Source organism: Ascaphus truei, chromosome 17, assembly GCF_040206685.1.
Source record: "Ascaphus truei isolate aAscTru1 chromosome 17, aAscTru1.hap1, whole genome shotgun sequence".
Taxonomy (NCBI): Eukaryota; Metazoa; Chordata; class Amphibia; order Anura; family Ascaphidae; genus Ascaphus; species Ascaphus truei.
The window spans coordinates 13,958,720-13,983,781 of NC_134499.1; the positions used below are offsets into that span (position 1 = coordinate 13,958,720).

Below are 25,062 nucleotides of genomic sequence, written 5' to 3' on the forward strand. Positions count from 1 at the left end.
CCTGTTGCAGCCTGTGACACAGCAGCGCGTTGATTGGTCAGGCCTCTGCAGCGGGCGTGACCACGGCTATGGATGAGGTGAGAGTGAGCGTGAACCGTTTTCCTTGACTCTGATTGGGTTAGATCGCCGCCTTTCAGGCGCTGGGTGGGCGTGTCGGTGTGCGCTCCGCTCGCTGCGATTGGTTAGTGTCCCGCAGTGGGCGTGCCTCGGGAGGTGCGAGGCCGCCCCCCTGTTGCCGGGCTGTCAGACGGTGACCGGCGGCCCCCCGGTGAGTGTGAGAAGCGCTGTCATGGAACCCGCGCAGGCTCCACACCCGGTCAGGCTCTATGTATACGATCTGTCCCGAGGCCTGGCCCGCCGGCTCAGCCCTGTCATGCTCGGTAAGACATAGCGAGAGATAATGGCAATTATATATATATATATATATATATACATATACACATACACACACATATAGAATTACTAATATATGTAGTGAGATAATAAAATATATATATGCACATAGAAATACTGTGTGTATGTATGTATATATATATATATATATATATATGTGTGTGTGTGTGTGTCCGTCCTATATAAACCTGTGAGGTCCTATTATAATATAGCTCTTGAATATAATTTTATGTGTATATATATATAATCATGTTTTAAGTTATGGTGGGTGAAAAAAAATATATATATATTATACACACACACACATGCTCACACATCAGAAGCTCCTCCCCCTATATAAATCTGTGTGGTCCCATTATACATATGTACCCTTGGAGCGTGACCCCCTATATACAGCTCATAACCATATACAGTATACCCAGGGAAGAGGCTCGTCGGTATCTGTTGCTGTGACGGTTATCACTCATACATCCCTCTTTGAGATCCTCCTGTATTTACAGCTCTTAGGTCTTTTGCCTATATACACCCATGGATAATATTCTTTATATACAGCTGTAAAGCCCGGTATAGAGCCTCTTCTATATACACTGTTAGGCCTATTAGCAATATACACCAATGGATACTATCCTCTTTATACAGTTGTATGGTCCCATAAGTGCCTCTCAGATGCACAATCAGAGGTCTGTTACTCACTTATACCATAGATATTATATATATATATATATATATATATATATATATATATATATATACTGTATATATATATATACAAATACACACAGACATAAGGTCCTATATAGTACCTCTCGTATGTACACTGTGTGGTTTATTACCTATGTATAATAAATATCCTCTACCTATAGAATGTCTCTATAAAATATATATGTATATATACACAGACACACAGGAGTAGGGGGTATGATACTCTTTATTGGACCAACAAGTAGTTGATATGTCACAAGCTTAACACACCGCGGGGGTATAACCCATTCATCCGGCGCTGTTTCTACAGAACTAGAGACGAGTGAACTTTCAAAATAGTTCATGTCCGTCTCATAATGGACTTGAAGCAAAAGGTGACGCACTGTGCTCATTTGCATGTCATTACCCAGAATCCCTGGCTGCAGTGGAAGCATTGTATGCTAAGAGATCATGGGGAAAGGCAGGGCTGCAGACCTGTCTGAGACGTGTGATCATGTGATTGTGCTCACAAGGGGGTATTTATATTTGCAAAATAGTTTGGAAATTTGTCAAACGTTCGCTACAAGTTTTTAGCCTTAAAAAGCTCGGACGGCCTTTGTTTGAACTTTAACATATTTGAGCAAAATTGTTGCGTTTCGCCAGAGAAGAATCCACCGGGAAATTGTGTGAGAGGGAGTCCTGTTCAGTCGCGTTGACTTTCATACCTCTCAATACAATCACTTTTATATTCCACATGGAGAGATACCTGGGAAATACTCATTTCCATATTTTAATTACTCACTTATTTCCCAAGTATCTGCTCTCTCGCCCCCCCTCTCTCTCGCCCCCCCCTCTCTCTCGCCCCCCCCCTCTCTCTCTCGCCCCCCCCTCTCTCTCTCGCCCCCCCCTCTCTCTCTCGCCCCCCCCCTCTCTCTCTCGCCCCCCCCTCTCTCTCTCGCCCCCCCCCTCTCTCTCTCGCCCCCCCCTCTCTCTCTCGCCCCCCCCCTCTCTCTCTCGCCCCCCCTCTCTCTCTCGCCCCCCCCTCTCTCTCGCCCCCCCCCTCTCTCTCGCCCCCCCCCTCTCTCTCGCCCCCCCCTCTCTCTCGCCCCCCCCCTCTCTCCTCGCCCCCCCCTCTCTCTCGCCCCCCCCCCTCTCTCTCGCCCCCCCTCTCTCTCGCCCCCCCCTCTCTCTCCCCCCCTCTCTCGCCCCCCCTCTCTCTCGCCCCCCCCCCCCTCTCTCTCGCCCCCCCCCCCCCTCTCTCTCGCCCCCCCCTCTCTCGCCCCCTCTCTCTCTCTCTCTCTCGCCCCCCCTCTCTCTTTCTCTCTCTCGCCCCCCTCTCTCTTTCTCTCTCTCGCCCCCCCTCTCTCTCGCCCCCCCCCCTCTCTCTTGCCCCCCCCTCTCTCTCGCCCCCCCCCTCTCTCTCGCCCCCCCCCTCTCTCTCGCCCCCCCCCCTCTCTCTCGCCCCCCCCTCTCTCGCCCCCCTCCCCTCTCTCTCGCCCCCCCCTCTCTCGCCCCCCTCCCCTCTCTCTCGCCCCCCTCCCCTCTCTCTCGCCCCCCCCCCTCTCTCTCGCCCCCCCCCCTCTCTCTCGCCCCCCCCCCTCTCTCTCGCCCCCCCCCCCTCTCTCTCGCCCCCCCCCCCTCTCTCTCGCCCCCCCCCCCTCTCTCTCGCCCCCCCCCCCTCTCTCTCGCCCCCCCCCCCCCTCTCTCTCGCCCCCCCCCCCTCTCTCTCTCGCCCCCCCCTCTCTCTCGCCCCCCCCCTCTCTCTCGCCCCCCCCCCTCTCTCTCTCTCTCGCCCCCAGGCTAAATGTGAGTGCCTGCTGCCTTATAAAATCAGGAAAGTTCTGTGTGTATATATAACGCGTGTGCTTTCTTCTTTTTTCCGCAGGGAAGCAGTTAGAAGGAATCTGGTAAGTGTCTAAGTCAGCGACTCGAGCAGTGAAATGGTTAAATCTGGGTGATGAACACTTTTTTATTATTATTCACAAATACGAAACAGAATGATTCAATATTTCTTTTATATGAGTTTGTGAATCTGGTGAGCCGAGACCTGGTGTGGTTTCCTTTATATCTTGCTCCTCTAGTTGTACTCACTCACACACTCTTCTGTGATTCTCTTCTCTCTCAGGCACACCTCCCTCGTTGTCTTTGAGGATGAATTCTTCTACGGCGGAGCAGGAATCTCCAGCTGCCAGCCGGTAAGAGCCCCTTCCATGGAACCCCACGTTTCAATCGGGGATGTCTCCATGCCCCCCCCCCGTGCCATACATATACACACAGGCACCTTCAGGTCCCTCAGGCTACGGCCTCATTGGTCACAGCTGCACGTGCGACGCCGGAGCACCTGTTTCAGCCTCAACGTCTACGTGAAGAGCAGGAGATCCGACGGCGGGGGGGCGGCGGCCATGACGTCACGCGGCTGGTTCGCCCTCATTGGCCAGTGCTCCGTCGCCACAAGAAAAGACAAAATCCTTGTCTTTACAAAATGTGGTCGCGCCTCGCGATCTCTACATGTGCGTGCAGGCAGCTACTGGGGCCGGCGCCATGGAGGAGCGAGTCTTATTCCCGTCGTAGCGTGTGCAGCAGCTAAGGCTGAGGCCCCAGTACCTCCGCTGCACGCGCGCGAGATTGGCGGCGCGTGCAGCCGATTCCCCGGTCTGCAGGAAGAGAGACCGGGGGGGGGGGGGGGGGCGTGGCGGGGGAGTGACGGGGGCGCGGCCATGACATCACCCGGCAAGTTCGCCCTCGTTGGCTGAACCGCCGGGGGGCGTGGCTTAGCGCTCCGACGCGCGTCCTGCTCTCAATTCTATTGAGAGCAGGAGCAACTCTCGCCCAGCGCTGCGGCCCCCCCATGCAGCGGGTCCGGCGCCATTGAGGGGAGGGCTCTCGTTCCTGCAGCGTCCGCCACAGCGGGCGCTTCAGTAGCCAGCGGGGACCAGAACTAACACTGGGGCCTTAGAGCAGGGGCGTGAGATTTTTTTTGGGGGGGCGCGGCGGTTACAGCGGTCACGCGCTCTTCCCCAAACCATTTAAATGAAATGCTGGGGAGTGCGCGAGGCCTCTTTAACTGACCTACCTTGGCTTCGGGTGATGCGTTGCCATGGCAACGCGGCATCACATTATGCCGCTGGATCATTTGATGCCGGTTCTTAGGTAAGGGGGGAGGGGGGGGGCGCGAGCACTGGGGCAGAGCAGGCAGGGGGGAGAAGCGCAGAAAGTTTGCGCACCCCTGCCTTATACAAATTTCCCTAGCCAATTCCAATCTGTCTTTCGCCCCAAACACTCCACGGTAACTACCCTGCTAAATGTTTGCAATGAAATCCAGTGTGGAATGGAACGGGAACAACTCACTGGTGCAGTATTCCTAGATTTTGCAAAGGCTTTTGATACTGTTGATCATGCTATCCTGCTTGACAAGCTCCAGAGCTCTGGGATAGGGAAGCATGCTTTAAACTGGTTTCAGTCCTACCTATCAGGTAGATCCCAACATGTGTCCATCTCAGGCTCTAACTCCAACCCCCTGGATATCACCTGTGGTGTCCCGCAAGGCTCTGTTCTGGGGCCCCTACTCTTCTCAGTGTTCATCAATCATCTTCCTACAACTTGTAAGGGAGCCTCAATACACATGTATGCAGATGACACAATCTTATATGCACACAGCCCTAGCCTCTCCGACCTTGAACACATACTTCAATCTGACTTTTTGAGACTTGAAATTTTGATTTCCCAAAACAAACAGTTTTTAAAGCTTCCAATGACTGAGCTCCAGATCAGAACCAACACTAACACCACCCAAACTCCTGTTACTAGTTTTAAATACCTGGGCATATGGTTTGACTCCCACTTAACATTTGTGTTGAACACTGAAACCCTGTCACGCTTGTGCTCTCCTTACAAGCGCAGGGAAAGGGAAGGACCCGTCAGCGAGGTGGGGAGGCCGCAGGGGATACGAAGGGAGTAAGTTGCCGCGCAGCTTGGGATCGGCGCACGTAGTCACGTGAGCGCGCAGCGCGCATGAGAATGCGCGACATGTCCGGAAGTGCGATGCCTACTCAGAGACACGAGTGATCCAGCTGCATGTGCGCGCATGCTCTGACAGCAGAGCGGGAGTGCGCGCGTTCTCAGGCACCAATGCGGGGGTTGTGGGAAGCCAACGCTTCAGCACGGGAGTCTGGAAACGGAAACCAGAAACATGATACAGGAACATGGGCATGGAGTCCAGAGCACAAGGTAACATCCAGAGAAGGATTGCTTCTTGGAGAACGTCCAGACTTCTTAAAGGCATAGTGCCAGAAACAGCAAGGTGCAGCGAAGCTAAACATAACATAATGGTTCTTAGTCTAATCCATTGGCCAAGGAATTATAAGCCTGCTACCACGTCAAGGTTAACCCTACTAAGCAGGTACCTACACTACCCGACGGTAAACTAACCTCAATAGTATAAGAGTGACTTTCCCAGTCTTCCGGAATCCACAGGAGATAAGTAAAGGTCCCAAGGAGGTCCAGGCAGGAGCAGTATGCGATGAGTACCAGCAGGCACCAGGGCAGGCAGCAAAAGACTAATAGCAGAGAGAAAGTCAAAGAGAGGCTTACTTCCTGTCAGGAGGAAGAGGGCAGGGTTTGCCAGAAAGCAAGATGGTGTTGCTTGCTTCAGAATCCTTAAAGACACAGGATCTTGACTCGCAGCTAGAGGGCGGCGATCAGAAGTAAACAGGTAAGGAAGGGACACGCCGCAGGGGGCGTGTTCCGCGCATCGTTACAAACCCTAAGGCCCGGGCCATAGAGGGGTGAGGCGAGCCGCGCTGACGCTGAGGCGAGCCTGCTGAAATCTGGGCGATTTCATGCCCATACAGTCGAGCCAGCGGGCGCGATCGGAGCCGGGGGGGGGAGGGGTGGTTGGAGGCGGGGCAGTGACGTCGCTGGGCCAATCGCCCGCGACACACTGACATCGGCGTCACAGCGCCGACGTCACGGCGCCGTGACGTCGACACTGCTGTGCTGTGCTGTGATTGGAGGTTTTCAGCCGACAGCACGCTGAAAAACAGCTTCGGCTGTCGGCTGAAACCTCCATCTCGTCAGCACGCCTGCGGACGCTCGCGTGAGCCCCCTCCCAAGGCATCCTCATTGAGGATGCAGGGGCTCAGCGCGGAGCGTCCGCACGCCTCAGCACGGCCTGTCCGTCTATGGACTCGGCCTAACATCCAAAACCTATGCCAAACTAGGTGTACTTTACAGGAACAAATCCTCCCTAAGCCTGCTGGTCAGAAAGCGTATCACACAGCAGATGCTAATGCCAATTATAGACTATGGGGACATAGTGTATGGCTCGGCACCCCAAACCCATCTTGGCAAACTTGATACCCTCTACTATTCAATATGCCGTTTTGTTCTCCAATGCAACTACAACACACATCACTGCGAAATGCTCAAAGTACTAGATTGGTCATCACTAGAGTCTAGGCGCAAAGTTCATCTTTCCTGTCTTGCCTTCAAATACTTTCTGGGCAAGCTACCCCCTATCAGAACAAGCTCCTCACCCCTACCACATGCAGCACTTATCATCTGAGATCAGACTCCAAAAGACTGTTCATGGTCCCAAGGTTCAACAAAGTATCCGGCCGCTCCTCCTTCTCTTACCGTGCACCCCACAACTGGAACAGTCTACCAGAGACTCTCACAGCTGTCGCCAGTCTAAGTTCTTACAAAACTAAAGCTGTCTCACATTTTATTCTGATCTGTAACTGTTATATACGCCTAAAATATATATTATCTGTAACTGTGCACATTTTCTTGGTGTAGTAATCACTTAATTGGGAGTGAACACATTTTCCCATGACTTTGGATAGTATTGGGAGAAGAGAGATTGGCCTGTAGTTTGAGACAGTGTTTTTGTCCCCACTTTTGAAGATTGGGTAAACTCTGGCAGGGATATGGCTTTGAAGACAAAATCGAGTTGATTAGGGAAGCAAGCGGTTTGGCAATGGCTGGGGCACCAAGTCGTAGGAACTTAGATTGCAGTAAGTCAGGTCCACATTAGCTGCTTATTTTTAATTTGAGGAGCGCTTGTGTAATCTCTTCAGATACTGGGCCAAATTGAAAACTGTGAGCATTGTTGGGAGAGGGTGGGGCTACAGGGGTGCTCTCAGAATGAGGTTCATGTTTGTGGTTTGGGTTGCGTTTCGCTAATAAGTTAGTGGCACACCCCACAAAGTAATCATTGAATGCATTTGCAATGTCGGTTGGGTTTGTCAGAGTAATATCGCCCTTAGTGATATTACTTGGCTGTTGATGGTTAGGAGGCTGGAATATATTGTTGATAACCTTCCAGAAGTTAGCTGGGTTTGATGTATTCTGGTGAGATTGTCAGAGTAATATTGTGCTTTTGCGTGCCTTGTTTGCCTTGTGCACATGTTCCGCAGGCATCTGTAGTGATTGAGATCCTTGGTAGTGACAGTTACTTTGTGGCTTGTCCACAGACCCATCCCTAAGATGGTAGAGCGATATAAGGTGTGTGTGTGTGTGCGTTTCCCCCCCCCGTACCCTTATTCTGCGTAGGGGAACATAGGTATCACAGAGTTTTAAGAACTCGGATTGGAAATAGTGAAGCGCAGAATCGGGGTCAGGGATTAAGTCAATTCTGTGCCAAGGGCAGTTGGTAAAGTCAGCCAGAAACTGTTGTGGGTTAAAGGTTTTTTAATGTTCCAGTGATGAGAACATTAGGGCTTGATTGGGGTGATCTGATTTTCCTTACACAGTACACTATTGCATGGTCGCTGAATATGTCAGGAAGGATGCCAGAGGGTTGGATTCTGTTGGGAGGAGAGAAACCAGTCTAGCAAGGAATGGTTATGCGATTTCAGGTTTGTCCGTGTGGGTTGGGAAATGAGTTGCGATAGGTTAAGTGACTTGAGTTGTATCTGGATTTTGTGGTTTTTAGGGCCGAGCAAATTGTAGTTGAAATCCCCAAGAACTAGCAGCTCACTCTTCTCATTCAGAGAGGAAATGGAGCCAAGAAACTTGGTGATATCAGTCATGTACTGTGGGGGGCAGTAGATGCCAGCAATAAAAACGGGCTTAGAAAAGGGGAGACAGCTTTTGCCAACTAGGATTTCAAAAGAGGGGGAGCTTATCTTTGGCAGGTATATAGTTTATATATACATAGTGTGTGTGTGTGTGTGTGTGTGTGTGTGTGTGTGTGTGTGTGTGTGTGTGTGTGTGTGTGTGTGTGTGTGTATATATATATAAATTTCAAATGGAAATATTACTGTATGCTCATTCACATGTCTTAGACAGGTCTGCAACCCCGCCTTTCACCATTATCACCCAGCACTTCCACTGCAGCAAGGGATTCTGGGAAATGACATGCAAATGAGCACACAGTGCCACCTTTTGCTTCAAAACCATTTAACATGGTCCCCTATAAGCTTATGCTTGCTGCATTTCACAGCTATGAGCACAGCCTGGGTTAAGATGCATAGCCAGTAAACCCACCCACCCACAGACAGCCGTTTCGACCTTAATGGGTCTCATAAGTGTTTGGTTGGTTATACTGGTTTTGCAAAATAAAGCTTGGAATAGGTTTCACCACACTTAGTTAAGTTATGATGGGTTTTTTTTTACACACCACAACTAAGAGAGTATGTATGTATACATACACACACACACACACACACACACACACACACACCTGCCTGTGTGTGTATACATACATACATACATACATATATACATACATACTCTCTTAGTTAAGTTATGGTGTGTAAAAAAAAAAACATCATAACTTAACTAAGTGTGGTGAAACCTATTCCAAGCTTTATTTTGCAAAACCAGTATAACCAACCAAACACTTATGAGACCCATTAAGGTCGAAACAGCTGTCTGTGGGTGGGTGTACTGGCTATGCATCTTAACCCAGGCTGTGCTCAAAGCTGTGAAATGCAGCAAGCATAAGCTTATAGGGGACCATGTTAAATGGTTTTAAAGCAAAAGGTGGCACTGTGTGCTCATTTGCATGTAATTTCCCAGAATCCCTTGCTGCAGTGGAAGTGCTGCGTGATAATGGTGAAAGGCGGGGTTGTAGACCTGTCTAAGACATGTGAATGAGCATACAGTAATATTTCCATTTGAGATTTATACACATACACACACATACACACACACACACACACACACACACACACACACACACATACACACACACGGTCCTCGTTTATCTGACATAATGCGTCCCGGAAACTTCCCTCGGCTAGCGGACCATTGGATTGCGGGTCCATGTTAATCCGCGGCAGTGAGCATCAGATAAGGTTCCGACATCGGCTATTGCGTCCAGTGAACTGCGCTATGTGGCGTCGGATAAAGCATTTGATGGAAAGCCGGCCGTCCGATACCGAGGAGCACCTGTAATATATCGATATCTATGTGTGTATATATATATCTATGATATATCGACATCTCTGTATATGTATGTATGTATGTATTATATCTGTCAGGTAGTGATGCCTCCCTGTGTCTCTCCTGTGTGTTAGGGGGGGACTCTCCTGGGGGCTCCGGACACCGTGGTGGATCTCGGCAGCACCGAGGTGACAGAGGAAATCTTCCTGGAATACCTGTCATCCCTTGGGGAGTCTGGGTTCAGGTGAGGACCAAAGTACCACTAGTCTTGTACGGGTCAGTCCCTCCTAGGGCCACGGTGCGCTAATGGCAGTGACAGGGTTAAGGGGTCAGTCCCTCCTAGGGCCACGGAGCGCTAATGGCAGTGACAGGGTTAAGGGGTCAGTCCCTCCTAGGGCCACGGAGCGCTAATGGCAGTGACATGGTTAAGGGGTCAGTCCCTCCTAGGGCCACGGTGCACTAATGGCAGTGACATGGTTAAGGGGTCAGTCCCTCCTAGGGCCACGGTGCGCTAATGGCAGTGACAGGGTTAAGGGGTCAGTCCCTCCTAGGGCCACGGTGCACTGATGGCAGTGACAGGGTTAAGGGGTCAGTCCCTCCCAGGGCCACGGTGCGCTAATGGCAGTGACAGGGTTAAGGGGTCAGTCCCTCCTAGGGCCACGGTGCACTAATGGCAGTGACATGGTTAAGGGGTCAGTCCCTCCTAGGGCCACGGTGCACTAATGGCAGTGACATGGTTAAGGGGTCAGTCCCTCCTAGGGCCACGGTGCGCTAATGGCAGTGATAGGGTTAAGGGGTCAGTCCCTCCTAGGGCCACGGTGCGCTAATGGCAGTGACATGGTTAAGGGGTCAGTCCCTCCTAGGGCCACGGTGCGCTAATGGCAGTGACATGGTTAAGGGGTCAGTCCCTCCTAGGGCCACGGTGCGCTAATGGCAGTGATAGGGTTAAGGGGTCAGTCCCTCCTAGGGCCACGGTGCGCTAATGGCAGTGACATGGTTAAGGGGTCAGTCCCTCCTAGGGCCACGGTGCACTAATGGCAGTGACATGGTTAAGGGGTCAGTCCCTCCTAGGGCCACGGTGCGCTAATGGCAGTGACATGGTTAAGGGGTCAGTCCCTCCTAGGGCCACGGAGCGCTAATGGTAGTGACATGGTTAAGGGGTCAGTCCCTCCTAGGGCCACGGTGCGCTAATGGCAGTGATAGGGTTAAGGGGTCAGTCCCTCCTAGGGCCACGGTGCGCTAATGGCAGTGACATGGTTAAGGGGTCAGTCCCTCCTAGGGCCACGGTGCACTAATGGCAGTGACATGGTTAAGGGGTCAGTCCCTCCTAGGGCCACGGTGCGCTAATGGCAGTGATAGGGTTAAGGGGTCAGTCCCTCCTAGGGCCACGGTGCGCTAATGGCAGTGACATGGTTAAGGGGTCAGTCCCTCCTAGGGCCACGGTGCGCTAATGGCAGTGACATGGTTAAGGGGCCAGTCCCTCCTAGGGCCACGGTGCGCTAATGGCAGTGACATGGTTAAGGGGTCAGTCCCTCCTAGGGCCACGGTGCGCTAATGGTAGTGACATGGTTAAGGGGTCAGTCCCTCCTAGGGCCACGGTGCGCTAATGGCAGTGATAGGGTTAAGGGGTCAGTCCCTCCTAGGGCCACGGTGCGCTAATGGCAGTGATAGGGTTAAGGGGTCAGTCCCTCCTAGGGCCACGGTGCGCTAATGGCAGTGACATGGTTAAGGGGTCAGTCCCTCCTAGGGCCACGGTGCGCTAATGGCAGCGACATGGTTAAGGGGTCAGTCCCTCCTAGGGCCACGGTGCGCTAATGGCAGTGATAGGGTTAAGGGGTCAGTCCCTCCTAGGGCCACGGTGCGCTAATGGCAGTGACATGGTTAAGGGGTCAGTCCCTCCTAGGGCCACGGTGCACTAATGGCAGTGACATGGTTAAGGGGTCAGTCCCTCCTAGGGCCACGGTGCGCTAATGGCAGTGACATGGTTAAGGGGCCAGTCCCTCCTAGGGCCACGGTGCGCTAATGGCAGTGACATGGTTAAGGGGTCAGTCCCTCCTAGGGCCACGGTGCGCTAATGGTAGTGACATGGTTAAGGGGTCAGTCCCTCCTAGGGCCACGGTGCGCTAATGGCAGTGATAGGGTTAAGGGGTCAGTCCCTCCTAGGGCCACGGTGCGCTAATGGCAGTGACATGGTTAAGGGGTCAGTCCCTCCTAGGGCCACGGTGCGCTAATGGTAGTGACATGGTTAAGGGGTCAGTCCCTCCTAGGGCCACGGTGCGCTAATGGCAGTGATAGGGTTAAGGGGTCAGTCCCTCCTAGGGCCACGGTGCGCTAATGGCAGTGACATGGTTAAGGGGTCAGTCCCTCCTAGGGCCACGGTGCGCTAATGGCAGCGACATGGTTAAGGGGTCACATTTTGTGATTGTTGCCTTTTGTACCCAAATGTGAAACATGTAAGTATTTTAAATCAAGTTATTCTGTAGACACGGGGAGCTGAGACTTGGGAGGGGGTTTGATCTTCGGCTGCTCCCTTCTGTCTGACGTCACTGTGTGTTCTACAAGAGTTTGCACAGGCAGAGCCCCCCCTCCCCTTATCTTTATTACCTCTCTGATAAGGACAGGGGGTTAAGGGGAAAGAGAACACGTGACTGACAAACACTACCCCTGTAGAAAAGGCCATTTACGATCAATTTCCACCAAAAAATGAAAGCCGCCAAATCTTCACTTTTAGCACAATTAGATTAGTATAAAGAAGCCACAATTTTGTTAAATTATTTACAAAGGGCTGTTTTTGTGGCAGGCTACATGGGATTGCACCTTTTAACATGTCTTGTGTAATAGCACGCATGGTTTCCTTTATATCTCGCCGGCTATGTACGCTGGGCTTTGTAAGAGAGGCAGTACAGCACAGGATAATAATACAAAAAGTGAAACAAACCTAAATATCAGACTATAGGAAAGGAAATCCCTGCCCCGGAGAGCTTACAATCTAAGTGGGATGCTGGGAGATTTAGAGACACTAGGGGAAGGAGTAAGTGCTTTGGGTGGCAGTGCCTGGCCTTGATGGTGGGTGTGGGGAGACGTGGTCATGAGTGCAGGATATTAAAACCCTCCTCCTCCTTCACCTTTGTAACTTGGGTGGTCTTTTCATTTGCTGCAGGAACAGGACCTGTGATGGTTCTTCCCCTCTCACAGAGGTAACAGGAAGGGTTCACAGTGTAGTGTAGGACCTGCATTCATTTGGTTATACCTTGGCGTTGGTATGCAGGCTTATGACGCTTTGGCCAAAGGGTTAACTAAATAACCAAGTATTTAATATTATTATTGAAGTATTTTACTTTATACTTTTTACCATATATGTTTTGTCAATGGGATGTAGCATTGGGCACCCCCTGTCTCTTGTTATATACAATTGCCACGCTCAGTAGCTCTCTTGTTGACATAAATATATATTCATGATGTGGTGGGTGTGGGAGGTTGAGCGAGCTGGGAATGTGTGTGTTAATCAGGATATTAAAACATTTCATTCTCAAATTGGGCGTTTTCGTTTGACTTGAAGGTGTGGAGAGAAGGTGCTTGTTGTATACAGAGAGTGGGGGGTGGGAGGGTTTAAGGTGAGAGAGGGGTGGCGAGGAAACGGTTACGGGCAGCGCGCAGGAGACGAGCAGGGGAATACCGAGAGATCACAGCCGTAAATAGCGATAATGTGTAAGGGGGATTGTGACGTTGGGTGTGTCATGCTGTTCTCTGCCTGACCACAGCGGGGAGTGTTACCACCTGTTTGATCACAACTGCAACACCTTCAGCAACGAAGTGGCCCAGTTTCTGACCGGACGGAAAATCCCCTCGTACATCACGGAACTGCCGTCCGAAGTCCTGTCCACGTGAGTCATTGTCTTCTTCTGTCCGGGGTAGAGATTGGATTTAAACCGGTTACTTGACCGGTGCCCTATAGAGGTAGCAACTACGTCATGGGGACTGGCACTCCCAGTGGTCCTATGACTGTCTAGGACATTTCGCCGCAGGCACTCCGTCGCTGTTTACCGGCCGGGACATCTCGCTGCTGGTCGTTTCGCCGTCAAGGTAACCCCCCAACATTACCACTTACCCTAACCTTAACTCCTTGCTCTAACCCGTTAACTACGTACCCTAACACCCCTAACTTTAACTCCTAATGCTAATCTGGACCCTAAAACCCCTAAGCTTACCCCAAAAAGCTTAACCTCAACCCATTACCCTAAAAATACATAACCCCTTACCGTGAAAGCCCTAAGGCTAACGCTAACCATGAACGGTGGCGGCGTGCCTGCGGCGTCGGGTCCCACACCGTCCCGCCGCGGTCCTCATCTAGCGGCTCAATTTTGCGGGGAAGCGCAGGGACGGAAAAAGAGGACACCGCTCCTTCCGGTCCGTCATCAGCGACGGCGCGATCGCGTTAGTGAAGTGATCGCGAGTGCCGGAGGGGGCATAGCACGCTGGTGCCGCGAGCCCCTGCTGCAGTCGGAAGGGTTAAGGCGGAATGAGGTTCTCAGGCAGCCAGTTGTGCTGATCCGTTTGTAATATTTTTTTTTTAACCTGTATAATGAAACATCCGCACTGCGGCAAATACATTTTTGGTTGACGCACAGGAACTTCATTCTGCGCTAACACTAAGTCTTTTTAGCGTTTACGCCAAGCGGGCGATTGTGACGCACTTTCTCCTGTTTTGGGGCGCACAGAAACATTTATTTTCTCCTAGTCCCACCATGGCAGTGCATGACACGAGGGAATATGCTCCTTCCATCCAAAGGTAGGACCCAGACTTCCTGTTGGGGGCTTTATAAGTCCCTCCTATGCCTCTCTTAGGTCAGTGTCCTACGCCGAAGGAGAACCACACTCTGTGACCTCTGGTGTGGGCGTTTATCCACGGCCCATCCTCGTGACCCCTTAACCCAACTTGGGTACCGTCTTCTCTATAGGAACCAGGCACGTCTTGTTACCAGGAATGTGGGCGTTACTTCAGGCACAGTCGTAAATCTACTGTGAGCAAAACACCTTCAAACCGCACACTCATTCTTACACACAAAATGGAGACTGAAAACATAACAGACAAGATGGGAACAGAACATCGCCTTCAATCCTTCTCCAGAGACCCACTCCCCCCCCACCCAGTCCATTTTAGTAATATATTAATTTCAGCAATATTACTTCATCAGCTTGTGTACTCAGTCATCCCAGTATCGTCCCAACACGGATGCCTCGTGAACTACAAAAAAAAGCAGACTCAGCCCTTCTCTTTTCTTTGTGATAGTCTCACTAGAGAGAGATACTGTACATGTTGTGGCACTTACTTGTGTTACATCAGTGCAACATCTATTGCTATTGTTGCTACATTTGTGTCAAACCTGCAGCAGCAGCAGCAGCTTACACTGTTACAGCCACACACACAGACATTCACTGTCTCCCCACTCAATGATATAAGTCAGTGCTGCTGTATCCTACTAGATATTTTATCAGGAATAGCGTGTTTAGCTGCTATACTGCTACTGTTTTGAATTATAAAGATTCTGACCTAACGGTGCTATATACTATTGTCACAGATACTAATATGGTTGGGACTGTGCTTGTGATAGGACAGGGGAGCGCAAACTTTTGGCGCTGTGCCCCCCTGCCAGCTCCCACTTGCTCTCGCGCCCCCCTTACCTTACTCGCCGTGGGGTGACGTGATGTCACGTGACCCCGTTGTCATGGAGCCGTGCGTGTGACGTCACTCCGCACGACATAGCGGCGTCATTTTATGCCACGTTGCCATGGCGACGCGTCACAGCAGCCTTCAGAATCCCGGTAAGTTCAGGTTGCAGCGGCCTCACGCGATCCCCCGGCATTTCATTTAAATGCCTAGAGGATGAGCATGGGGCTTCTGCAACCGCCCGCGCCCCCAAATAAAATCCTGCACCCCCCACTTTGCGCACCCCTGTTATAGGATATAGATGGACTTTTATATTGTCTTCAACAGTGTGCTGCGGTACATTTATACATTCAAGTACATCCTTGTATTGTTTGCTGTTGTCTGAGCCTCATTATCATCAAGCAAGTACTACTTAGCCCTGTCATAGATAGACATTTGCACTCAATGCAATACATCCAGTATTTAGGACTGGTTATGAGAGGATTGCTACGATATATTTAGCCAGTGTTATGTTGCAGCATTGTTTAAGGATATAAAGAGACCCGTTCAGAACCGTGAATTCATTATGAATCAATATTACTGAGCAGGAACCATTTGAGTGTTGCCCTGGATGTCCGTGTTTATTTCACCCGCTGGAGGAACAGCCCATCACCGACGGTAACTATTATCCACTCCGGGGAATTTGTAATATCGTGCATATGTTTTTAATCTTGTGACTGTGTTTGGATTTAGTATTATGTAATAAAATGTTATTCATTTTCTTTAGTTCTCATACCAATGGGTCCGACTGACCGACTTACAGTAATGTGAACTGGTGGGCCACGGTCGCCTGCATTACTAGTCCCAGCACTTGTGGGGAATCTTTTTGATCCTCTTTGGGATCTACTCTGTTCTACTAACGATACGGTAATAGCCAGATGGATCAAGAATCTCATGGAACAAATGCAGGGTAGGGGGGGCCAGCTCCAGTACAGCAACAGGTCAGGTTTTAAGGATATTCCTGCTTCAACAGAGCTGGCTCAATCAGTCGTTGTCAATGATTGAGCCACCTGTGCTGAAGCAGGGATATCCTTAAAACCTGACCTGCTGGGGGTTCTTGAGGACTGGAGTTGGCGGCCCCTGATATAGGGGGCATCTGGAAGCTCGCCACCAAATTCATTAAAGGCTCATTCCACCAGCGCAACGTGCCAGGCGGTGACACCGCGTGCGTCCGGAGAACATATCTGCGAAGCGGCAACGCTGTGGTCCTCGCACACGTTCACAAAACCGCGATCAAGTCGATGTGTCGGCATCTGCTGATGCTGCCTTGGGAGGGGAGCTCCTCCAGGCAGCGGCATCACTATCATTTGCCCTACACCATTTTTGCGGGGGAACTGCTTTGGGACGTTTCCTCAGGCGCTGACGTGGAGGGGCAGGAGAGAAAATGGAAATGTTACTTACCAATGAATTTCTTTTCTCCTGGTCCCTCCATGCACGCGCAGGCCCAGGGCCCCCCTAAAATTGTGGCGGATCTCACAGTACATTTCCCGATCATCCTGCCTTTTCCTGTTTTTATTTGGGAATTTTAAAGTATATATTTTTGAGCTTGGGTAGACGAGCAACTGACCCGAGCGGCTTCTAAGGCGGCGGTCCCCGTGCGTTCTGTAGCACGCACGCCCGGCGGGGGAGGGGCGGATCGTGCACAGCGCTTCACTGCAGATCGCGGTCCTGGTAGAGGAGAGTTTGCAACGGGAGGGGGGGGGTTTGCGGGGGCGTGGCCATGACCTCACACGGCTGGTTCGCCCTCATTGGCTGAACCACCGGTGGGGACGTGGCCACGCCTCCGTCGCAAGTTCCACGTACAATTTTTTTGTATGTGAGAAACTTGGCCTGGATAGATTGGGGGGCAGTGCTTGTGCGCACACCTCGGCGTGCGCTGTAGAACGCACTGGGACCGCAGCCTTAAGCGCCAAACAGGAAGTCTGTGTCCTAGCTTTGGCTGGGACGAGCATATTCACTCATGCTATGCACTGCCATGGAGGGACTAGGCGAAAATATGTAATCGGTAAGTAACATTTCCATTATTGCGCACAAGCGCAATTTAAATGAGGTTTCCTTGTGCCGATATTGCTCCAGACAAACATTGCTGACTCTTAGTACACAGACCCTACTATGGCGTTTAATATATCAATAAAGGACAGAGGGCCATATCCACCTCCTGCGCCAGAAGACCTTTAATGTGTGGTGCAGGTTTTCCCCTTGCCGGAAGGTGTCTCGGGGAATAGCACAGCTTGGTGAACATGGTCCTAAATATACAAAATAACCCAGTTAGAATCATTGCCAGTCATGGTGATGCTCTGTGTGCCGCCGTGTTCAGTGTTCCGTGTTCAGTGTTCCGTGTTCCGTGTTCCGGGCGGCTGCGATGTCATTTTATTTAAAGTCTTAGAACAGGGAACCTCCCATCTGTGTGGCTACCTGGGAGCGCCCCATTACAGAGCTTCATAAATCGACCGCCATCGTCTGTCGGACATCTTTATTTCAGCCGCCGGGGTAACTCGTATCTCTCTTTTTTTTTTCTCTCTCTCCCTCAACAGACCCTTTGGACAAGCACTGCGTCCGTTCCTGGACTCCGTTCAAATCCAACCTCCCGGGGGAAACAGTTTTAACAGGCACAGCGGGCCGAGCTAACAGGGACGGGCGACTCCCTCTCCCCCCCCCCCTCCCAGTGCGGGCAGTGTCCGCTTTTTAACTTAACAGCATTTTCTAGTATCTGTTTCTGACCATACGGTACGTGTTCATCCTTTCATTCCATTCACCGCACATACAATTCCCACTTCTGGGCACACTTTGCAGGTCTCAGACAGGTCAGCAACCCTGCCTTTGCCCATTATCTCTTGGCATACACTGCAGCAAGGGATTCTGGGTAATTACATGCAAATGAGCACAGTGTGTCACTTTTTGCTTCTTGTTCATTTTAACAGGGACCCCTATAAGTTTACGCCTGCTGTTTATACACCGCCTTTTTAGTACAGCCTGGGTTAAAGAGGTGCATGGTCAGTAAATTCCAGTTACTAGTAGATCTGGACCTCGGGTTGTAGTTAGTGGGCGTGAAGTCCCTTTACGATTTGATTCACTTTAAACGGTGCTTAACCCTTTCCGTGCCCTTATGGTGTCCGTGGTACTCTCCAAGCGGATGTTGGGGGTCCCGTGTCCGGGGAGCAGCTGCGTCACGTGATCTCTTCCGGAGCCAGTCGCATGACGCAGGGAGACCGGTGGCACTGGACACCCGCCGACCTCCCTGCACTGTAATGGTAACAACTTAGCACTGCTCCACATGTCCCCTCCATGCCTTACTGTAACGGCATAAATTATATATATAATATACTGTAGAAAACACTATTTAAAAAAAATAATATATATATATATACGCAGCTCTATCCATGCCATATTATTTTTGCATGTATAAATAGGATAGTCGGGTTCACAAGACTGCTCTTGAGAATTGAATCCCATCATCTTAGAATATGGGGTTTATTGCGTTTTAGTCCTATAAAAAGTCCTACTAATTATAAGACTCTCGTACCGTGGATGGGCCGGGCATATGTGAGGCAGGATTCTGGCAGCTGGGGGTTTTTTTTAACATGGTAAGGGCCATATTTGCTAAGCCGTCTTCTGCAGCAAGACGCCTTCCAGCCCGTTGACTTGAATAAGCTGCAAGGTCTTTTCCATCTGCACCTGAAGGTGCCCTGTAGCAGAACACTGCTTGGGGAATATTGGCCCGGGTGCTGAGTCAGTTGTCAATAAAGTTAGATCACATGGCCCTTTTGCTAGTAAACAACAGGTAATCACAAGTTGTTATGTAACTTCTAGTACGCTGCCGCTCCGAGCAGTCTGATCTTGCACTCGCGGTGTTTGACCCTTGCTCCCTCCAGCTATAACACAGGTAGAAGTCGCATGATGGAGCAAAACAATTCTTCGGAATATTCCATTCACAATCCGTAGGGGAGTTGACCCAGGCGGTTAATTAACGTGGGGGTGGGGGTTCGCCAAGCCAAACAGTGCTACTTTTTTTATCTCCGGACCCTTTGGTTCCTGACGTAATGACCGGTTAAGTTGCCTGGGGTCTCCGTTCTGTGTAAACGTATTACCCTTCAAGTCTCCATTCCTTGGTCCCACCGGCCAATGGGAGGCGGCAATGTTATCGGTGACAGCGGCCAGGATCGATATTACAGGCGGGACGCGGCAACTTTACCGGCAATTATGTTGGGAACCGATGCAGATCCCCAAAACTGAAAATGGCACTGTTCAGCGGAATCCCCCCCCCCCCCCCCCCCCTTTGCTTCCAAATAGGTCAAAGGACAAATGACCATCTTGGGGAGGATTGCTAGGCTAATGGCACATAACTTGTATAGAAGGACTCTGACCTAGCCTTCTATCCAAATTCTTTGGAGTTGTGCTTCTATTGGCTTAGGACAACAAGCCCCAGGATGCACTGGGGCAGGTTAGTTTGCTGTTAGGGAATCTGTTCTGTGGCCAAGTTTTTGAGCCGAGTGTATATGACAGTGCCAACTGTGATGTAATGCTGTGTCCTTCGTGCGTATGAGACGCCCACGCCTCGCCGTGTTCCTGTAATGTGCCTGTTTGCATTGCAAGAGATTTATAAAAAAACGGCACCATGTGTTTTTGTTTGATTTTTTTTCCCCATTCCGATTATTGATCTGGAACGCGGTTTGTACCCCTGTAAGTAATCACTAAGCTACGTGTGCCAGGATTGCACTACAATGCAGCACGCCCGTTACCTTCCATATATAGGGCCATGTCTGCCAAGCAGTGCTTTTTCATAAGACGCCTCCCAGCTCTGGAAGCCGAATGAAGGCCCGGTCACTTGAATGCGCTGTGTGGTCTTCTTGGATAGCGCAGCTTGGCAAACATGGGCTGTGCTGCGGGAGTAGGCGTGGCTGTGATGACATCATGTGGTATTCTGAGGTCATGGTCCTCTCCCTTTCCTTATCTAAATAGACCACGGGAGGGCAACTCCAGTCCTCAAGGGCTACTAACAGCTCAGGTGTTAAGGACATCCCTGCTTCAGCACAGGTGGCTCAGTCATGGACTAAACCACCTGTGCTGAAGCAGGAATATCCTTAAAACCTGACCTGTTGGTGGCCCCTGAAGACTGGTGTTGCTGACTCTTGAAATAGATCCTTGACTATGTCCCAGCTCCTGCGCTGTGTAATAATGAGCCAGGGCTTCTTTAGGCCTTACTCTGTTATAAATCTCAATACTGGGGGTTGGGGAAAGGAACCCTTACTCAGCTTATTGTAGACAAGGGGGGGGGTGTATGTTGGGTGCTAACTGGGATACATTTTCATTATAACAAAAGAGGAGAAGGATCCCAGATATATAAGCACCCGTGTACCCCCAAACGTTTGTGCCTGTAGGTGGGTAGTGAGTAAGTTAATACTTAGTAATTTGGAGGTATCTGAGTGCTTCTATGTCTGGGATCCTTCTTACTCTGTTACACCAACATTGTTACAAGACCAGCAAATGGGAACACAAAGCAATGGACTGGGTCATTATCACACATTGCCGACGTGTGAACGCCAGCTGCCCTTTAAGGCACCAGGTGATATTTCCCGGTAACTGTAGGGCTGGTACTTCCTGGTCTCTGAATCCGGTAGGAAGCTGCAAGCAGATTACAGTCTCCATTTTGTTTCCCTGGAAGAGGACTGGAATGTGCTTCTTTGAGTGGTATGTAGTCCGTGGCATGTCACCTCAGGGGACCCCCTGTCTGCATTCCAGGTAACAAAATGAAACCGGAGATGTGCTTCTTTAAAGCAGACTGTCAACTTGTTCTTCTTTCCTGGTTTATCTTCATTTCGAAGGCCCAAAGCCTGCAGTAGTGTTGTCATGGAAACGGCTGCTGGGTACCTACCCCAGCTGGTAGCGCAAAGCTGTTTTTCCATGCAGACTTCCAAGGGATGTCTCAGAGAAGCTGCCATAGGCTGCGTCCATACAGGGGCAGGCCGCGCGGACACGTCCGCACTCTGAGCGATCATACTGCCTAAAGGCAGTGATCGCGTCTATACAGCGCGCGGGAGGGGGGGCGCGCGACGCATGTGAAATCGGTCAAAACTGATCTATCGTGCGATAGGGCGGTCACGTGAGCGGTTCGCCCAATGAGGGCGAGCCAGCTCTGTGACGGATACACGCCCCCAGACGGCGCGTACTAAGGCTAGGGAAAGCACCCGCTTTCCCTCAGCCTCCACGAGCCTCTGCACGGCTGTACCCTCTATGGACGCAGCCTTACATTCAGCTTCTCCGATAAGGTTATTTGAAGGCCAGTGAGGAGCTTGGCCGCCATTTTGATGATGTGTTTGGGGACAATTTTTTTTTTTTTTTTGAGGAATAAAATAACTTAAATCTGTGAACGGGAGTAATATAACCCTGTCCCAGATTACAACCTATTCATGCATTTAACACCTACCTGTTGACCTGCTTAGCCGACTATGGGGCACAGCTGTTGTAACCAGAGGCTCTTTCAGAGTACCGCCATTTTTTATTTTCAAACTTCCATTTTCTATAGAGATTTATCTTTAAAAAAAAAAATGAATTAGAATTTATTAAATGGGCAAAGCACCACTAGTTCCCATTTAATCATGTGTGTTATATCCTTGACGTATAACATCTGATGTATTAAAATCGTCATATTGCATGGTCTCATAACCTTAACCTCGTTATAACATTTGTTCCCAGTGTCTACATGTTTGTAATATGATCATATTTTATTTGTGTTATAGCCTTGTTCTCTATATGTAATATTGCCTACAATAACACAGACATATATGATCTGAATGTATAAATAAAAAAAGGTAATATATCGAGTTTTCAATGTCTTTTTTCAACTCTGCTTTCCACACACAACATGGGCACAGCAGAATTCACATTATCGTATCAAAGTAACTCGATAGAATACACATCCCTGCAGACATTTGTAAGTGGGGAAAACTCCCTCTACAAACCCTTGCTGCTGGGGATAGACCAACATGGCCGATCAAATCGCCTGAAGCTTTCATTCCAGTCTCATGATGTCACTGTCCTCATTAGAAGGAAGAGCCCAATAAACAGAATGAGGGAAGCAAGGGATTCTGGGAGAGGAAAGGGCAAATGCAGTCTCCCCGATACCGTGGCTAATTCATTAAACCACAGTTGTTTATAAGTGATACAACCAGACACAAAATAAGATGTGACGAGTTAAAAAAAAAAAGTGACAAAACCCCTCCACTGTGTATACAGCAAACACACATACCACTTGTGAGCATGTTCACATGTCTCAGACAGGTCCGCCTTTCCCTGTTATCTCTGCATGCAATCTGCTGCAGCCAGGAATTCTGGGTAATGACATGCAAATGAGCACACTCCCTTTTTGCTTCTTGTCCATTTTAACATGGAGTTTATTCCTGCCGCATTACACAGCTTTTATACGTGATAAGAATTTCACATTATTTTGGGTCGTGCTTGTTAACTCCCAGAAATGGATTTTTGGGCAGGATTGCAGTTGATAAATATTTACCCCTATGTTCCACGTTGTGCTACGTCTGTCACTGTCCCCTTTGCCCTATATTTGGTAATATGTCTTTTCTCAGTACAGCACGCACATACCAGGCATTCCTCTGTTGGCTCAGGTTGTCCTGCGTACAAGCAGGAGACAAACACACAGGAATACAAGTTAAACACGTTTCAAAACCGCACCAGGAAAAAAAGACAAAAATGAAGTTATCTGTTTTTTGCTCATCGGTTAAATCAGGGGGACGCAAAGTCTCCTCCCCGCGCCCCCTGTCTCCTCTCCCCCTGCTCCCGCCCTGGTCTGCTCTGGCGACAACTGACCCCCCAGAAAATCCCACGCTCGCCCCCCCACTGTGCACCCCCTGAGTTAAATGACTGAATTGATATTAAAATGATGTATTATATCAATTATATTGGTTGGGTGTCCCAGCTACCCCCTGTCTGTAGCCCATAATCTATATATCTGGTGTGTGTGTGTGTGTCAGTCTGCTTTGTGTATCAGTGTGTGTCAGTGTGCTCTGTGTATCCGTGTGTGTGTCAGTCTGCTCTGTGTATCCGTGTGTGTGTCAGTCTGCTTTGTGTATCAGTGTGTGTGTCAGTCTGCTTTGTGTATCAGTGTGTGTGTGTGTGTCAGTCTGCTCTGTGTATCTGTGTGTGTGTGTGTGTGTGTGTCAGTCTGCTCTGTGTATCTGTGTGTGTGTCTGTCTGCTCTTTCAGTCTGATGTGTATGTGTGTCAGTGTGTGTCAGTCTGTTCTGTCAGTCTACTGTGTTTGTGTGTCCGTCTGCTCTTTGTTTATCACGGTGTCTATGTGACAGTCTGATCTGTTTGTATCAGTGTGTGCGTGTATCAGTCTACTCTGTGTGTATGCATTTGGTGCGGGTGTGTGTGCGCGCCATGTTAATATGTTAAATAGAGCTGAGACCTTTTATAAAAAGATAAATTAAAGTATATGTGGTTTCAAATAATTTGTTCAACTTGCAACATTTCCCCAGTAAACGAAAGCTTCGCTCGGTTTTCCAACTTTGATCTAAGAACGTCTTCTGGTTCTCAGACTCTCTCGGTCCTCGGGTAAATCGCCTACTTTTTTGTCTTGCACTACAGCAGTGGTTTTCAACCGCGGTTCTGCGAGCACCTCTCAGGGGTTCCCCGCGCACCCTCTCAGGGGTTCCCCACGCACCCTCTCAGGGGTTCCCCGCGCACCCTCTCCGGGGTTCCCCCCGCGCACCCTCTCAGGGGTTCCCCGCGCACCCTCTCAGGGGTTCCCCGCGCACCCTCTCAAGGGTTCCCCGCGCACCCTCTCAGGGGTTCCCCACGCACCCTCTCAGGGGTTCCCCGCGCACCCTCAAGGGTTCCCCGCGCACTCTCAGGGGTTCCCCGCGCACCCTCTCAGGGGTTCCCCGCGCACCCTCTCAGGGGTTCCCCGCGCACCCTCTCAAGGGTTCCCCGCGCACCCTCTCAGGGGTTCCCCGCGCACCCTCTCAGGGGTTCCCCGCGCACCCTCTCGGGTTCCCCGCGCACCCTCTCAGGGGTTCCCCCCGCGCACCCTCTCAGGGGTTCCCCCCGCACACCCTCTCAGGGGTTCCCCGCGCACCCTCTCAGGGGTTCCCCGCACACCCTCTCAGGGGTTCCCCGCGCACCCTCAAGGGTTCCCCGCGCACTCTCTCAGGGGTTCCCTGCGCACCCTCTCAGGGGTTCCCCGCGCACCCTCTCAGGGGTTCCCCGCGCACCCTCTCAGGGGTTCCCCGCGCACCCTCTCAAGGGCTCCCCGCGCACCCTCTCAGGGGTTCCCCGCGCACCCTCTCAAGGGTTCCCCGCGCACCCTCTCAGGGGTTCCCCGCGCACCCTCTCAAGGGTTCCGCGGTCGCAAGGGGGTGAGAGCTGGGAGAACTCTGCCATGCTGTCCCAGGCGCGGCGGCGGCGGCGCCCCCACGTAGCAGTGTCCCGGCAGCTCCCGAGCTCAGCAGCAGCAGCCCGGTCACTGCTAAACTTCCTCTCCCTGCCTGCTCCGGACGGTGCCGCTGACAAGAGGGAGAGAAAGGGGGCGCGCTCTCAGAGAGAGAGAGAGGGCGGGCGCGCTCTCAGAGAGAGGGAGAGAGAGAGGGCGGGCGCGCTCTCAGAGAGAGGGAGAGAGAGAGGGCGGGCGCGCTCTCAGAGAGAGAGAGAGAAAGAGGGCGGGCGCGCTCTCAGAGAGAGAGAGAGAGGGCAGACGCACTCAGAGAGAGAGGGCGGGTGCGCTCTCAGAGAGAGAGAGAGGGCGGGCGCGCTCTCAGAGAGAGAGGGCGGGTGCGCTCTCAGAGAGAGAGAGAGAGGGCAGACGCACTCAGAGAGAGAGGGCGGGTGCGCTCTCAGAGAGAGAAAGAGCAAATATGTGGGAGAGTGTGAGTGTGA

General features: G+C 51.0%; 1 protein-coding gene across 2 annotated transcripts; it reads left to right on the forward strand.

Moving 5' to 3' along the window:
• Positions 1 to 191: 191 nt before the first annotated feature.
• Positions 192 to 21,990, forward strand: DESI1 (desumoylating isopeptidase 1). 2 transcript variants are annotated; one of them, XM_075574025.1, is made up of 7 exons: positions 192 to 380; positions 2,960 to 2,981; positions 3,200 to 3,269; positions 9,597 to 9,706; positions 13,224 to 13,346; positions 13,488 to 13,545; positions 17,704 to 21,990. In XM_075574025.1, the coding sequence occupies exons 1-7, from the start codon at positions 290 to 292 to the stop codon at positions 17,773 to 17,775; spliced, it is 546 nt and encodes a 181-aa protein (XP_075430140.1). In that variant the 5' UTR covers positions 192 to 289; the 3' UTR covers positions 17,776 to 21,990. The 2 variants fall into 2 exon arrangements, with proteins under 2 accessions (XP_075430140.1, XP_075430141.1); XM_075574026.1 differs by lacking the exon at positions 13,488 to 13,545 and having other exon boundaries at positions 200 to 380.
• The last annotated feature ends 3,072 nt before the right edge of the window (positions 21,991 to 25,062 follow it).